At 38.7% G+C, this 16408-nt stretch overlaps 1 protein-coding gene across 5 annotated transcripts in view; it reads right to left on the reverse strand.

Moving 5' to 3' along the window:
• DNAH10 (dynein axonemal heavy chain 10) overlaps positions 1-16408 on the reverse strand; it is a 194076-nt gene that overhangs the window by 131189 nt on the left and 46479 nt on the right. For all 5 annotated transcript variants that reach the window (XM_077159595.1, XM_077159598.1, XM_077159596.1 and 2 more), the window contains exons 17-20: positions 13860-14024; positions 13025-13232; positions 9805-9961; positions 103-579 (exon numbers count right to left, since the gene is read on the reverse strand). In XM_077159595.1, the coding sequence (XP_077015710.1) occupies positions 103-579; positions 9805-9961; positions 13025-13232; positions 13860-14024 (1007 nt within the window). The remainder of the gene's footprint in view (positions 1-102; positions 580-9804; positions 9962-13024; positions 13233-13859; positions 14025-16408) is intronic.

Genomic DNA, 16408 nt, shown 5'->3' on the forward strand with positions numbered 1-16408 from the left:
AAGAAAATTCAAAGATATTAAATAACCACAGAAAAAATATATGACCAATGAAAACCAGACCTTCAAGAAAAGTCACTTTAATTAAACACAGTGATCAAATACCTCAAACTCATCATGAAGATTATGGAGCTCCTCCTTCGCTGACTCGTTGAGAAGTTTTCCAAGAGAAACCACCCAGGACTTGGCATTTTCTTGCACTGTGTGTGCCAGAGGCCCTAGTTGAAGCCTGATGCAGTGTTCATCCTTAATTAAAGGGTGACGCATAACATCATAGGCTATCTTGGAATAGAACTGCAACTTTTCATCATATGATACACAAGAAGGTCTCTTGGCTGCAAATTTCTCCATCACAATGGTTTTGTCCAATTTCCAGAGAGGCCGATACCGCTTCCATTTTTGTAGGTACTTCATAAGAGTGATCAGAATTCTGTGGATATTTTGGGGGATCATAAGAGCTTGTTCAATTATCTGAGGATTCAGAGAAATGTCATTGAAAAAACTTATTATAACAACTTCTTCTTCCTCTCCCTTCTGAGGAGGGCATTCTATGCAGCTGCCATTCATCCATCGAACAAAATGCTGGAAAAACAGGAATCAGGGAAAAAGACATTTCAGTATCAATTTTGCTTTCTATGTTATTGTAGTATTCTATGATATTGTAGTATCACCCTGCTGGACAGTCAAAATTCCCTCCTTTTAATCAAGCTTGGTTCATAATAGCAAACCATGGGGTGAATTCATGTAACTTCTTTGAACCATAGTTTCACCATCTACAGACTGGGTATAGCAACAACTACTACTCTTACTACTAATAGTATCACTAATAATAATAATGACTATTTAACAGCTACTAGTTTACAGGCACTGTGCTAAGCTTTCTGCATGTGTTATATCACTTAACCCTTACAACTCTAGAAGAGGATAGTATTATCATTTCCACTTTACATATGAGATCATTGAGATATTGGTTAAAACTTTAAATATGCTCTTTTTTTATTAGCCATTAATGAATCCTGAAGATCCAGTTAAGCCATACTAAACTACCCAGTCATAAATGTTCATTTGCAGAGATTTTTTTTAAATGAAATACATTTCCAAGATCTTCTTAGAGGGCAGATAAAAAATTCTTTTCATTTGAAAGAAAACATTTATGAAGATAAACTAATACAACCTTTACCTAAAGCTGAAAATCTATCCACTGGTGAGCAGGAACTAAATTGGACTACAATGCCATCACTAATATCCATAAGATTTTTTTTTTTTTTTTGGCATGGGCAGGCTCTGGGAACCAAACAATCTCCATAAGATTTTACAGATAGTCTTTCCTGTTTCTTTACCCTAAGAAATTATTTTGTTTTCCAGTACCAAGATTCAGAGATGTAATGCCTACAATTTAAGAAAATTCATGTAATAGAGACTGCTCTGGTTTGCTAGCTGCCAAATGCAACACATCAGAGTGGATTGGCTTTTAATAAAAGGGGATTCATTTCATTAGTTCTTCAGAGGAAAGGCAGCTAACTTTCATCTGAGGTTCTTTCTTACGTAGGAAGGCACAGGGTGATCTCTGCTGGCCTTCTCTTCAGGCCTCTGGGTTCCAACAACTTTCCCCAGGGTGATTTCTTCCTGCATCTCCAAAGGCCTTGGCTGAGCTGCAAGTACTGAGATAAGGTATGCTGTGCTACACTGAGCTCTCTCTTTAAGTACCAGCCAATTAAATCAAACATCATTCACTACAGCAGGCACAACTCTTAGCTGACTGCAGATGTAATGAGCAACAGGTAAGGCTCATGGCCACAGCAACAGAACTAGGTACCTTCACCTGGCCAAGTTGACAACTGAATCTAACTACCACAGAGACCTAACAAATAACTATATGGGCACAGATTTATGTATATGTACAAACAACTTATTCATTAAGTTCCAAAAACAGTGATATAAAATTCTTTTTTTTTTTTTTTTTTTTTTGGCATGGGCTGGCATCAGGAATCAAATTCGGGTCTCTGGCATGGCAGGCAAGAACTCTGCCACTGCGCCACCATTGCCAGCCCCAAAACAGTGAAATAAAATTCTTTATTTACAAAATTTACATTTAGTTTGATACTTACAAAAATGCCTGAAACATCTGATTTCTGAGCAAATCAAGTGAAGAGACAGCTATCAGCATCTTGAGTGTAACATCCTTACCCACAAACGTGGCCCTGTTTTCCCATTGTTGGTAAGACAAATTTTGGTTTATTTTCCAACAAAAATGCATTCAACAAACATTTTTAGAGTCAACTACGTGCTAGACACTATTCTAGGTACTGGGGATTCAAAAGGGAACAAGAGCACAAGGTCCTGCCCTCATGGAATTTCCATTCCAGTAGTGTGAGACAGTCAAAAGATAAACAAGCAAATACATAAGAAAAGGTCATATAGTGATAAGTGCTAGGAAGAAGACAGAATAGGATGATATGATAGAGAACTAGAAGGAGCCAGCAAATAAAGGTCTGGGAGCACAGGGTTCTGGGCAGAGGTCAGCAAGCGCAACAGTCTTCAAGCAGGAACTAGTATGACCTACTACGAGTACAAAAAGAAAACCAGTGTGATTGGAGCACAGTGGAGCATGATAGAGGTAGGAAAGATCAGACAGGTGGGCAAGTGTTAGATTGTGGAGCACCTCATGGAGTATGTGTGCTGGTTTGAAATGATGTGTGTACCCTAGGTAAAACCATGTTTTAATCCTAATCCCATTTTGTAAAAGCAGTCGCTTCTTCTAACCCCTATTCAGCACTGTATGTTTGAAACTGTAATTAGGTCATTTCCCTGGAGATGAGATTTAATCAAGAGTGGCTGTTAAGCTGGATTAGCCAGAAGCATATCTCCACCCATTTGGGTGGGTCTTGATTAGTTTCTGAAGCCCTATAAAAGGGAACATTTTGGAGAAGAGAGAGATTCAGAGAGAGCAGAGAAGAACAACATAGTCACGAGAAGCAGAGAGCCCACAACCAGCGACCTTTGGAGATGAAGAAAGAAAACACCTCCCAGGGAGCTTCATGAAATAGGAAGCCAGGAGAGAAAGTTAGCAAATGACGCCTTGCTCACCATGTGCCCTTCCAGCTGAGAGACACACTGTGACTGTGTTCGCCATGTGCCTTTTCACTAAAGAGAGAAACCCTGAACTAGATCAGCCTTCTTGAACCAAGGTATCTTTCTCTGGATGCCTTTGATTGGACATTTCTATAGACTTGTTGTAACTGGGAAATTTTCTCGGCTTTAGAACTGCAAACTAGCAACTTATTAAATTCCCCTTTTTAAAAGCCATTCTGTTTCTGGTATATTGCATTCCGGCAGCTAGCAAACTAGAACACCATGGTAAAGTGTTTGGATTTTATACTTAAAATGTTATGGGAAGGGTGGGCCATGGTGGTTCAGTGGCAGAGTTCTTGCCTGCTATGCCAGAGATCCAGGTTCAATTCCTGGTGCCTGCCCATGTTAAAAAAAAAAATGTTATGGGAAGTTACTGGGCATTGGGCGGGGGTGGGTGGGGGGGTGAGTGTTAGGCAAAAGATGACATGAAACAATTTACATTTTAAAAATATAATACTGTTGTTCTGGAGCAGATAGAAGGAAAAATCTGAAACGATGGAATGGTAGCCCATGACAAAGTCTGGGATCTGTCCTGTAATTACCTGTTGAAAAGTGCTTTGAAAACTATTGCTTTTTTCTTTCTCTGCTGTGTATATATATTATACAATAAAAAAGCTTAAAACAATAATAATTGTGATCACCTGTGTTGGAGAATGGATTGTAGGGGGCATCATAGCAATAGTCTAAGTGAGTGAGGATGGCAACTTGGGATGGGGAGCTAACAAGGAAAAGGAGAGAAGAGGACAGATTGGAAGTAGGTCGGGAGGTAAGTCAAGCAGTAAGTCAACTCACTGATGAGTAGGGGAAGGAAATGAAGAATAAAGTATAACCCCTGCGTTTTGGCTCGAGCACTTGGGCTGATGTTGGTGCCATTTCCTGAAGTGAGGGGAAAATAAGGGTGGGGCCAGGTTGCAAGGAGGGAACTAAAAAATTCCATCTTAGACATGCAGAGTCAAAGGTTTCACTTGAGACATCACGTAGGCAATTGGCTAAAGAAGCATGGAAATATTAGAGATGTATGGCTTAGAGACAGAAAAGTAGCAGCATGCCGGCCTGCACTCCCAGTGCAGAACCCTGATCCCATTTCTGAAGGGTGTAGAGTAACACTCATTTGTGCACATGCTGGGAGCATGTATATCTGGCCCAATCTGTCTGGTGGTGGCCAAAGACACTAGCTGTCCCAAAACCTGACCTGCACGTAGAAGGTGACAAAGCAGTCAAGTAGCTGCCTGAGGCAAGGGACTGCTGGCTGTAGGACATACAGCGCATGACCAGGACTCTGAAGAAACCGTTTCCCAAGAAAGAGAGTACATTCCTATCTGTGCAAATGGGGAAACATCTACGTATGCCTAAGACAAGTGGCAAAAGGTTGGAAAGGATCTGGGAGGCCCCTATGCTTTGACCTGGAGCACTTCTTCAAATTCACTGTTTGGAAAAGCCTTGAAGTAAGGCACTCACAAAGCCTAGGAAAGGTGTTTTATTTATTTTCCTTTAAATCTCTGTCATAACACTAGCTGGATGCAAGCTTAAGGAACAGACACCTCAGAACCTAAATTCCAACAATAACACACTACAATATCAAAATGCCTAGCTTTCAATAAAAGATTACAAAACATACAAAGAAACATGAGTGATGGCCCAAGCAAAGGAGAAAATTAAAGCATTATAAATCACTATTGAGGAGGACTAGACCTGGGACATTCCAGACAAAGACTTTTAAAAAACTGGTCCTAATTATACTCAAAGAATTAAAGGAAAATATGGACAAATAACTAAAGCACAAAAGTAAAACAAGAGATGAATGTAAAGACAATTATGAATAGCAAGATGGAAATTATGAAAGGAAACCAAACAGAGTTGAAGACCTCAGTAACAGAAATTTAAAATGCTCTAGATAGGCTCAACAGCAGATTGGAGCTGGCAGAAGAAAGTTAGTGAACTTTAAGATAAGACAACTAAAATCATCCAGTCTGAAGGGCATAAAGAAGAAAAAATGGAGAAAAATGAAAAGAGCACAAGGAACCCGTGGGACACCATCAAGTGCACCAATATATCCATTGGTGGAGTCCTAGAAGGAGAAGAAAGAGAGAATATGCAAAGAAATAGTGGATGAAAACTTTCCAAGTCTAAAAAAGACACGAATAATTTTCCTGAAATCAGTAAAATATTTAGTTACATAGGTCATCACTATAGCAATGCAGATATTTATAAGAACTTTCTACTTCATATTTTGAGAACATTCACAGTTTTGACAGCTGATCAAATGGTATTTAAGTTAGTATTTAATACTTAGAATTTAAGAACTTTGCTATCTGAATTTGTAGATTTTTTCCTTGTTGCCTTAATTTTAAAATAGTTTATGAAACTTACTGCACAAACACAGACTTTAGAATGATTATATGGATACTTTACCTAAATATGCCTACGGTTAAGCTAACTAAGATATCCATTTTTGGTGGTTCTAAGTGTATTGTTGTTAAATTAAATTTTTTTTTAAAAAGACATAAATATACACATCCAAGATACCCAACAAACTTCAAACAGGATAAACTGAAATATACCCACACAACACCATGTTATAATCAAAATGTCAAAGATAAAGAGAGACTTCTGAAAGGTGCAAAAGAAAAGCAATATAGCACATTACAAGGAATTAAGTGCCAATTTCTCACAGGAAACCATGGAGGCAAGAAGGTAGTGGGAAGACATATTAAAAATACTGAAAGCAAAAAATTGCCAGCCAAGAATTCTATATCCAGCAAAGTTGTTTCTCAAAAATGAGGGAGGGGTGCATGGTGGTCCAGTGGTGGAATGCTGACCTTCTTACGTGGGAGACCTGAGTTCGATTCCCAGACATGCAATCTACAACCCCCCCAAAAAAAAAACTGAGGGAGGGAGGGATTAAAACATTCCCAGGCAAATGAAAGCTGAGGCGCTTCCTCACTACATCATCCCTACAAGAAACGCAAAAGGAAGCTCTGTAGGTTGAAAGGAAGGGACAATAAACATTTGACTGAAGCCACATGAAGAAATAAAGATCTCCAGTAAAGATAATGACATGGGTAAATATAAATATCACTACTACTGTATTTTTTAACTTCATTTTTCACTTCCCACAAAATCTAAAAAGCAAATGTAAAAAATGTAATGATATATCAATGGTTTTAGACTTATAATCTACAAATATATCACTTGTGACACGAAGTATATAAAGCTGAGAAGGGTATACGAACAGTTTATGTGTGCATTGAAATTGTTAAGTTGGTATCAAAGCAAATGAGATTGCTATAGATTTATAATGTTAAATTTAAGCCCCAAGGGAACCACAAGAACATATCAGACAATATAGAAACTCAAAGAGACAGAAAGTAGAGTACAGATTATCAGGGGTGGGGGGCAGGGGCAATGGGAGCGTGATGGTTTGAAACTTGTGTACCCCAGAAAAGTCAGATTCTTTAATCGTGATCCAATATTGTTGGGTGGATAAGTACATGGAATCTTGAATAGGGTGTGAGACTTTGTTGGTTTGTCCAGGTTAGTAAGATGCTCCTATACATTCCAGAGTAATTTGGGCAGTGAATAAAGAAGTATTTGCAAGGTCCCCTTGAGGCATGGGGGAGTAAGGAGGAAATATTCAACTTCCCCATTTGGAGAATTTCTCAGATTCTCACTAGTAGTGGGAGTAAGCAAATCAATAGGCTGAGCCCTTAATCTTGGGGTTCTCCCCTATGAAACTTATTCCTATAAAGGACAGGCTAAGCCTACTTAAAATTAGGTCTAAGAGTCACCCCCAGAGAACCTCTTTTGTTGCTCAAATGTAGCTTCTCTCTCTGAGCCAATGTGGCAAGTGAACTCACTGCCTTCCCCCGCTACATGAGACATGACTCCCAGGAGTGTAAATTTCCATGGCAATGTGTGACCTGACTCCAGGGGATGAGCCTTGGCATCAAGGGACTGAAAAAGCCTTCTTGACCAAAATGGGGAAGAGAGAAATGAGACAAAATAAAATTTCAATGGCTTAGAGATTTCAAACAGAGTCAAGAGGTTATCCTGTAGTTTATTTTTATGCATTATATAGATATTCCTTTTTAGTGTACACAATATATGTATTGGAGTGGCTGAAGAGAAGTACCTGAAACTGTTGAACTGTGTTCCAGTAACCTTGATTCTTGAAGATGACTATATAATGATATAGCTTTTATAATGTGACTGTGTGATTGTGAAAACCTTGTGTCTAATGCTCCTTTTATCTAGGGTGTGGACAGATGAGTAAAAACATGGATAAAAAATAAATAATAGAGGTGATAAAGGTTAAATAAATCAAGTAGATGAAAATATTAGTGGTCAATGAGGGAGGGTTAAAGGGTATGGTATGTATGAGTTTTTTTTTCTTTTATTTCTTTTTCTAGAGTGACGCAAACATTCTAAAAATGATCATCGTGATGATATTGTGAACTATTAAATGTACAGCCTGTATGGAATGTTTGTGTATTAAGATTTATCAATAAAAATATTTTTTAAAATATTGTTGGGTGATATCTTTTTGATTAAGTTGTTTCCATAGAGATATGACCCACCCAATTGTGGGTGGGACCTTTGATTAGGTGTTTTCCTTGGAGTTGTGTCTCCACCCATTCAAGGTAGGTCACTCAGTGGAGCCCTTTAAAAGAGAACCATTTTGGGAAAAGTTTCAAGCCAATACAACACCCAGACATTTGGAGATGCAGAAAGAAAATGCCCCCAGCGAAGCTGTTTGAAACCAGAAGCCAAAGGACCAGCAGACGCCAGCCACATACCTTCCCAGCCGACAGAGGTGTTCTGGACTATCAGCCTTTCTTGAGTCAAGGTATCATTACCCGGATGCCTTAGTTTGGACATTTTTATAGCCTTTGAACTGTAAACTTGCAACTTTAATAAATTCCCTTTATAAAAGCCAACCCACTTTTGGTATACTGCATTCCAGCAGCATTTAACAAACCAATACATGGAGTTAATGCACAATGAGCACAGGGATCTCTTTTTCTAAAACAGGGTCAAGTCAAGTGCCAAAAGAGCCAGCCTGATGACCATTTTCCACCCAGCAAGAACTACTGTGGCTGGTGTGTGTTTTGTTTTCCTCAGTCTCTGAGTTCAAACTTCAGGCTGCTTCAGCTTCACAAGCCCACGTATCACAGGTTGTGTCCACCCAGAATGGCTCTATACAGTTTTCAGCTGCTCAGAGAACTTAATCCAAGTCTTACTGAGAAAAGCCCCAGAGCAGTATTAATTCAATGAAGCAACTAGATAAGACAAGGAAATGGCTAGGACAAGCTGTCTGTTAAGGTTTGTACAAAAATCTCAACTATCACTCAGGATAAAGTTCCAGTTAGTGCAAGGGAAGCTGCCACAGCGAGACTTTTCTCAGGCATGATTCTACAAATGCCATAGTGGGCAAAACATGCCTGTCCTGTCTGGAGAAGAGTGTACAGCAAAATGTGGAACAGCTGCTCCTGCAGCTCAGGAGGGAGGTCAAGTTTAGGGAGAGCAGAGTCCCAGTACCACACCCCTGTGGTAGCCACAGACTGGCAGGAGGAGCTAAGCAGGAAACCAGGTCTCATTGTTTGGATTTGCAATGATTAGTTAGCACATGGTTTATTTTCAAGACAAGTTAACTTCCATCAAAGCACAAATTGCAGTTACTAAATCCCTTCCAGAGCACAGGATCAAGAAACAACACGGTTTAAGTTCTGAGCTTTGGTGCTAATATTTCAATCATTAAAAATCAGATATTTGTAAAAAAAAAAAATGAGTGTAGAGTTTCTGTCTGAGGTGAAGGAAAAGCGATAGGAAAGGATGGTGTGAGGGTAATGCAACACTGTGAATGTGAGTTATTGCTCTGAATGGTGTGCTTGGGAGAGCTTGGGATGGGAAGATTTATGTTGCATGTTTCCACAGTTAAAAAAGAAAGAGAAACAAAAGAGATTATGACCATTAAATGCACTATGTGATAATGAACGGGACCCAAGAATGGAGGAGAAAGGGCTTATAAGGACATTACTGAGACAAAAGAAAAAATTAGAATATAGAATATTAGCTTGATATCAACATTAAATTTCTTGAACTTGGTAAGTGCACTTAAGGTGGTTGCATAGGTGAATATCCTTGTACATAGGAAATGTATATGGAAGTATTTTGAGTTCAAGGAGTATGATGTGGGCAACCTGCTCTCAAATGTTCAGAAAATTAGATAGTTGAATGGATGGATGGACAGATGAGAGAGAGATGGACAAATGATAGATGGATAGACTAATACAGTAAAAGTGACAAAATACTAAAACTGGTAAATCTGGGAATCTGGGCAGATACAGGTATGTTAGAGTTCTCTGTATGGGGTCTGTATTATTTTTGTAACTGTCCTGTATATTTGAAATTATTTTAAAATAAAAAGCTTAAAAAATAAAAGTCATAGGGTGGGACATGATTACATAAAGACAGGATAGAGAGAAAGGGGAGCCAGGATCAATCCTTGGAGCACACCAAATTTAGAGATCTAGTAGAAGAGCCAGGAAAAAACAGTTCTACAATCCAGAACAGAACCGGAACCTGTGTTGATGACTTCCTGGGTAAGTTGCTTTTAACTGGCAGGCCCAACCACGAGAAGTCACCCATGAATCAACACAGATGTTTTGTCCTTACCTTGGTGATCTCCACACAACTTCGAACACAGTGTACACACATTTTGTCAATCTCATTTGCATTGGGATGAAGGATAATCTCGGGAGCAGTCAAAATGGTTTCCGTTTGAAACAAAGGGACGTTTCCAAGTATTAGACAATTAAAAGACTGCAAATTCCTAAGAGGTGTTAGAAATAAAATCTCAGTACTCCATGTAAAATGTATCAGACAATTGATGGAACTGATGTAGTCACAAAAATCACATGTAAAAAGTCTATTACAAGGCATAACACCTCACAGAATGGTAACGAACAGTTTCAGCCAGTTCTTTTTTTTTTTTAAAGCATTTTTTATTGTGAAATATATATGCAAAAAAGTAATGGATTTCAAAGTACATTGTAACAAGTAGTTATAGAACAGATTTCAGAGTTTGGTATTGTTATAGTTCTACAATCTTGGGTTTTTCCTTCTAGCTACACCAAGACACTGGAGACTAAAAAAAAATCAATATAATGATTCAGCAGTCATCCTTGATTTGTTAAATCCTATCTTACCTATCATAACTCCACCTTTTCCTCTGATCTTTCTCCCAATCTTTAGGGGTATTTGGGCTATGCCCATTCTAACTTTTTCATGTTGGAAAGGGGAATCGATAATAAGGGATAAGAGGATGGGACTAGTTGATGTTTTGGAGACAGCCAGTTCTATCTTATATTCTTTTTTGTTGTAAAATTACACAAATAGTTCATTTCCACTTTGGAGAAGTTAGAAGATATTTAAATAATAATGGTGACTTCTAAAAGTTGACAAACTCTAGTTCCAAAAAAAATGAACACTCAAGGCCCACGCTCCCTATGAGGGACATTTTGAGATACTTCCAAATCTGAGTCCCTGCTTCTCCTCCTCCCCTGCCCCAATCCTGTACCCAATACAGCAGCCACATGTGACCTGTATGTGTGTGTCTCTCTCTCCCCTGCTGAAAACACCCCAATGGCTTTTATTGCTCTGAGAATGGAACACAGGACCTTTGCCATGGCTTCCTGGGCTCTCTGTGCATAGTCACTGCCTGACTCATGAGCTTCACCTGTTCTCTCCCTTCACTCTCAGCATTCTTTCTTTCTGTTCCTCTCAAAGGCCAAAAGCCTACCTCCGGGTCATCACACTGGCTCTCATCTCTTCCCAAAAAGCTCTTCCTCTTTTCAGCTCACTCTCTATCCTTACATCTCAGCTAACATGTGTCCTTTCCAGGGCCTCTCTTAGCCAGTCAATTACAGTCTTTACACACACACACACACACACACACACATACACATCAATTCTCTCACTGGAACATTATTCTGCTTTCTTTCTTCCACAGAAATCAGCTTGCTTATTTCTGTTTCCTGTATGTATCTTTCCCCATCTCCTACCAAGATGGAAGCGCCACAAGATCAGGGGCCTTGTCTGCAGGGGCTCACTCGGGGGGCTAGCCCAGGGCCTTCTGGAGGCTAGTCCTGGGCCCGGCACAGCACTGGCTCTAATAACCCTCAGAATGGATGGATGGATGAACAAATGAACCAGAGGGAAACACAGCATTCAGAAAGGAAAATGCATGTGGGGGAGGGAGCCACATATAAGGCACTACTTTATGAGTCTAAGTTAGAAGCAACAATTAAAGGTAAATAAAATACATAGAACCGATTTTTTTTTAATTTCATTTAGTGAAGTCTGTCAAACCAGACCAGGAAACAAGAAGACCAGAAAGTCTTTCTTTTACTTCTTAATATATTACTCCAAAGTAGATTTCAGCAGCTCAAAAGGATACCACACTTACAGTAAGAATCAAAGTGTGATAAAATAAGAAAGGAAGAAGACATTAATTAGAGGCACTTTAGTGAATTGCTATAAAGTCAGACTGCCCAGGTTCATATATCAGCTCTACCTCTTACTAGCTGCGTGGCCTTAGGCAAGTCACTTGAGCTCTCAATAGCCTCAGTGTCCCTATATGTAAAATGGGCATAATAATTGTAAAAATTATAACTGAACCTGGTATGAAATCATCTTTCATACATGTTACCTTTAAAAATATATATGTAGGGTGGGCAATGGTGGCACAGTGGCAGAATTCTTGTCTGCCATGCCAGAGACCTGGGTTCATTTCCCGGTGCCTGCCCATGCGAAAAAAAAATTTTTAATTTTAAGAATTAATAAATTATATATATATATGTAAAGTCAAGAATGACACTAAGCTTGGAAATCATAAGTACTTATACACTTGCTGATTCAGGCTATATATCTGGTTCTAAACTTCTTAGCAACAAAGGAAAGCTATGAGGTAAACAATTCCTATGGTTCACACCATTTAAAAACAAAAAAATGAAAGAAACAAAAAAGAAAAATACTTTATCAGGAAGGTAAAGTCAGAAAAGTATAGAAATTTCTTCTAGGGTTCTTCATAAAGAAGATACTGCATGATGAAATGAATGCCATTCTTGACAATATGGATATAAACAGTAGTGGTGATGAATTTCATAGGCTGGTTTCTTAGAGTGACTAGCTAGAGAGATGACAGATGGATAAACAGATGACAGCTAGACAGATGATAAAGCAGGGAGGGAAGAGGGCTATAGACAGATAGATGATAGATAAATGACACAGAATGAAATATAGACTGTCAGCTGCACAGGCCAGAGCAGTTTGTATGCTGTCAATGTGATGACGTGAAAGCACTCAGCTCCCAACTAGTCTGGTTGAGCTTCTGGACACTGAGGTCTTGGAGGGAAGGGACAGGGACTGCTGGGTATGAAGCTGGAGCAGAGCACATTGCCTAGCACACACAGTAGGCATTCAACAAATTTGTGATGGCCAATCAAGGCAGGGGGTTGTTCTAGACCATCTGGAAGAATGGGTGGGTCACATGCCCTTCAAATGATCCTCCCTGAATAGGGGTAAGAGTGTCATCTGAGATTTGGTAAGCATTGAGTGATAGCAATTCTCTATTGCCAGCTGAACCAAACCCACGTATGCCTTTCAGATAGTACACATGGACATAGGATCATTTCCTTTTCTAAATGCAGAGAAGCCAATATAACAAGGGTCAAATGGAAGACTAATCGACCAGCCTATGAGTGCTCTTTGGCCAGAAAGTACTTTTTTTGCACAACCCATTTTTATTCTGTAACTTTTTCTCCATGCCCTAATTATTCATATATGTAATATTTTAACCCATCACACTGTTTTTAAAAGATGCAACAAGACCTACTTTAGGATGAGCTTTGTCAGGACTTCATAGATTTTATTTTCCCAGTATTCATAGTAGGAGGCCAGGGTGGGGGCCTTGCCCGTGTTACTTTGTACAACAAGACCCTCAACTTTGGTCAGCAGAGGCCCTATTGCCAGGTACCACCTGATCATGTGGTCCAGATCTTTGGCTCGTTCACGCTCGATGTGCTCAAAGAACTCCTTCACCCCTGTAAAGGAAGACACCTGTGACAGTGGTTTAGGAACACAGGAAAGCATACTACTCAAAGACAATCCAAAAATTAACTGTCTATCTTTGAAATACAAAAACAGACTCTAACCTTGACTCAAAGAAGATAACATGTCAACACCAATAAGTGAAGACACACCCTAATCAAAAGAAAAACAGTAATGCAGAAATGCCCATCATATATGCATAATTATGCATTATTATAATTATGCTTTATGCCGTTACCACCCACTTTTTTATCTTTTCAATTCTTTGGGCCTTTTAATCTTTGGCCAACCTTGCTTTTCTTCTCACTGTCCTGTATTCCTTGCTGATGAATCTAAGATCACTTAAAACATTCCCTTTGAACAAGGAAATGTGAGCCCATAAGAACACAATTCACATTGCTATTACAAAATCATTGACAAAATACTGATTTTCACAGACTCAAGAATTTGTAAAACTGACTAAGCAACATATAAACATTATCCAAACTAAGAATTACCCAAGATCTTTTCAAGCAAATGACTGAAATCATAAGGATTGGTTTTATGAGTCAAAAATATAAAATCATGGCCGAGAGACTCTCATTCTTTGCATAGTCAGAAAAATATGAAGTCAGCTCTACCTGGAAGTTCTCCCTCACTTTTGGGTACTGGATATTTAAAGAGATTTATGTTCTCTATTAATGAGAGCCTGGAAGTGATGTCATCTGCATTCTTATGAATCTGATGGACAAGGGACTCAAATTTCCCCATGGCCTGTTTGCACCGAGTTATGTAGTCAGCAATACCTTTGAAGGAAAAAAAAAGGAGATACTTAGTTTTCAACTATTTATTTTCTTATCCCTCCCACCCTCCTCCATAATATTCATATTGGTGTTCCTTCATAGAAAGGCCCTGCCCATTCCAACTTCGGAAGTCTTCCAGTGGCAAAGATGTTCTTGGCACCCCTGGAGACTGGAAATAAGAAGAGCTGTGCCCAGAATCAACTATGCAATACAGTGCTTCCATTCAAACTTCAGCATAAGCATGTCTGAGGCACCACGGGGGAAAGGGATGGCCAAACCTTGCTGTCCTCTCACCAGCAAGGCTCTCTATGCTATCTTGCCTCAATGTCCTTTGAAATGGAGCTTAGGAAGGTGAACAGCAAGAGCATGGATAGAAAACACATGTGAATCACTTGAGCTCAGTGGGTGCTGGCCTGAACATGTTACATTTTATCATGTCTTCAGATCCTCACAACCACCCTATGAAATAGATACTACGTTTACTCCCATTTTTCAGATAAGGAAATTGACCCTCAATAAGTTAGGTCACATGAGCAGAGCTGGACTTTCAGCTTGGGACCCAGCTCTGGAGCCCATAGTCTACACACTACACCACATGATGGAGAAGGAAAGAAGAGAAGAAAAGGAAACAAAGAAGAAGGGGAAGAACTGGAGCAAGGGAAGGGGAGATGGAAGAAGGAAAAAAAAGAAGAGCAGAAGTATCCTGTATATTTAAAAAAATAAAAGGGACTTCTGCTTCCTGGAAGGTGGAGGTGATGTGCTTTTACCTATTCCTCCTACTAAGTACAACTCAAACCCTGAAAATTATGTATAGAACAAATCTAAGAAGACTCTGAAAGGGGAGAAGGCGAGAGGGTAGAAATGACATGATGATGAGTTCCCTATGTTCTCTTTCCTCTTATTTACCAGATTTGGCACTGAAAAAGCCAGCGACCAAAAATGTTGATGAGTATAGACATAAAATTTTTTTAAATTTCAACAAAAGTCTGCTCTCTTTAGCCCATGGACCAGGAGTTGGGAAATCTAAGCTGGGCATAAAATTTTAAACAATAATATCTTTACCCCAGCCAAACACCACAGAAAAAAACTGTGACCCACACCAGCAAAGGTCAAATGGAGAGTCTAGATTAGACTTCCACCCCTCATAAGGCTGTAACTAAGTGACCCAATATTTCCTGCTGGTTGGTGTCAGAGATAAAAAAAGAATGGACAAAGGAAGTTCTTTGAACAGAGAGGAAATAATCCAAGAAGGAATCTTGGAATATCAGGAAAGAAGAAAGAACACAGGAACAAAATACGCATAAATACAATGGACTTTTCTTCCTCTCTAGAGCTTTCTAAATTAGACCTGATTACTGTAGAAAAATTATAACATGTTCTGGTTCTAAATGTATGTGAATGTTTGTGAAAACATAACAATTCCATTATAGTGGGGGACAAAGGGAGTCAAGATTTCTATATTTTACTCAATTGGTAAAACTCTAAAGATTTCTCTACTTCATGCAAACCAGTAAATGATGTTCATTTTACATATATATAAAATGTAATACCTAGAAAACACTATAGATATATCAAAGTGAAATTCTTAAAAATGTTCAAGTAGCCCATAGTTAAAGAAAACAAAGAAACAAAAACAGAAAACAAATAGAAAGAAAAAAATGGCAGACTTAAGCCATAATAAGTCAATAACAAGTCAATAATTATATTAAACATAAATGGTCTAAATGCAGAGACTGGCAGGGGAGATTTTATAATATGACCCACCCATATGCTGCCTACCAAAAACTAACTACAAATAACAGCATACACAGTTTGAATATAAAAGATGGAAAAAGATGCATCATGCAAACATTAATCAAAGGAAAACAGAAGCAACTATATTAACATCAGATAAAGTACATTTCAGAACAAAGAAAATCATCAGAACAGAGTAGGATATCATATAATGATGAAAAGCCACAAAGTGTCAAAAAAACAGCAATCCTAAATTTGTATACATCAAATAAGAGCTGCAAAATACAGGGAAGCAAAAACCGATAGACCTGAAAGGAGAAACAGGCAAATCTACAATTATAATTGGAGACTTCAAGACCCCTTTCTCAGCAATTGACAGAACTAGACAAAAAATCAGCAATGATATAGAAAAACATGACATCATCAAACAAATGGTAAAATTGGCGTTTACACACACTAAACCCAAAACAGGAGAATGAATACATGTTCTTTACAAGTGCACATGAAAAGTACACCAAGATAGACCATATCCTGAACCATAAAACAAGCTTCAATAAATATTAAAGATTTGAAAACATAGAGAGTATGTTTCCTGATCATAACGAATCAAACTATAAATCAATGACAGAAAGATAACAGAAAAATCTCCAAAT

This window comes from Tamandua tetradactyla, chromosome 5 (assembly GCF_023851605.1).
Source record: "Tamandua tetradactyla isolate mTamTet1 chromosome 5, mTamTet1.pri, whole genome shotgun sequence".
NCBI lineage: Eukaryota > Metazoa > Chordata > Mammalia > Pilosa > Myrmecophagidae > Tamandua > Tamandua tetradactyla.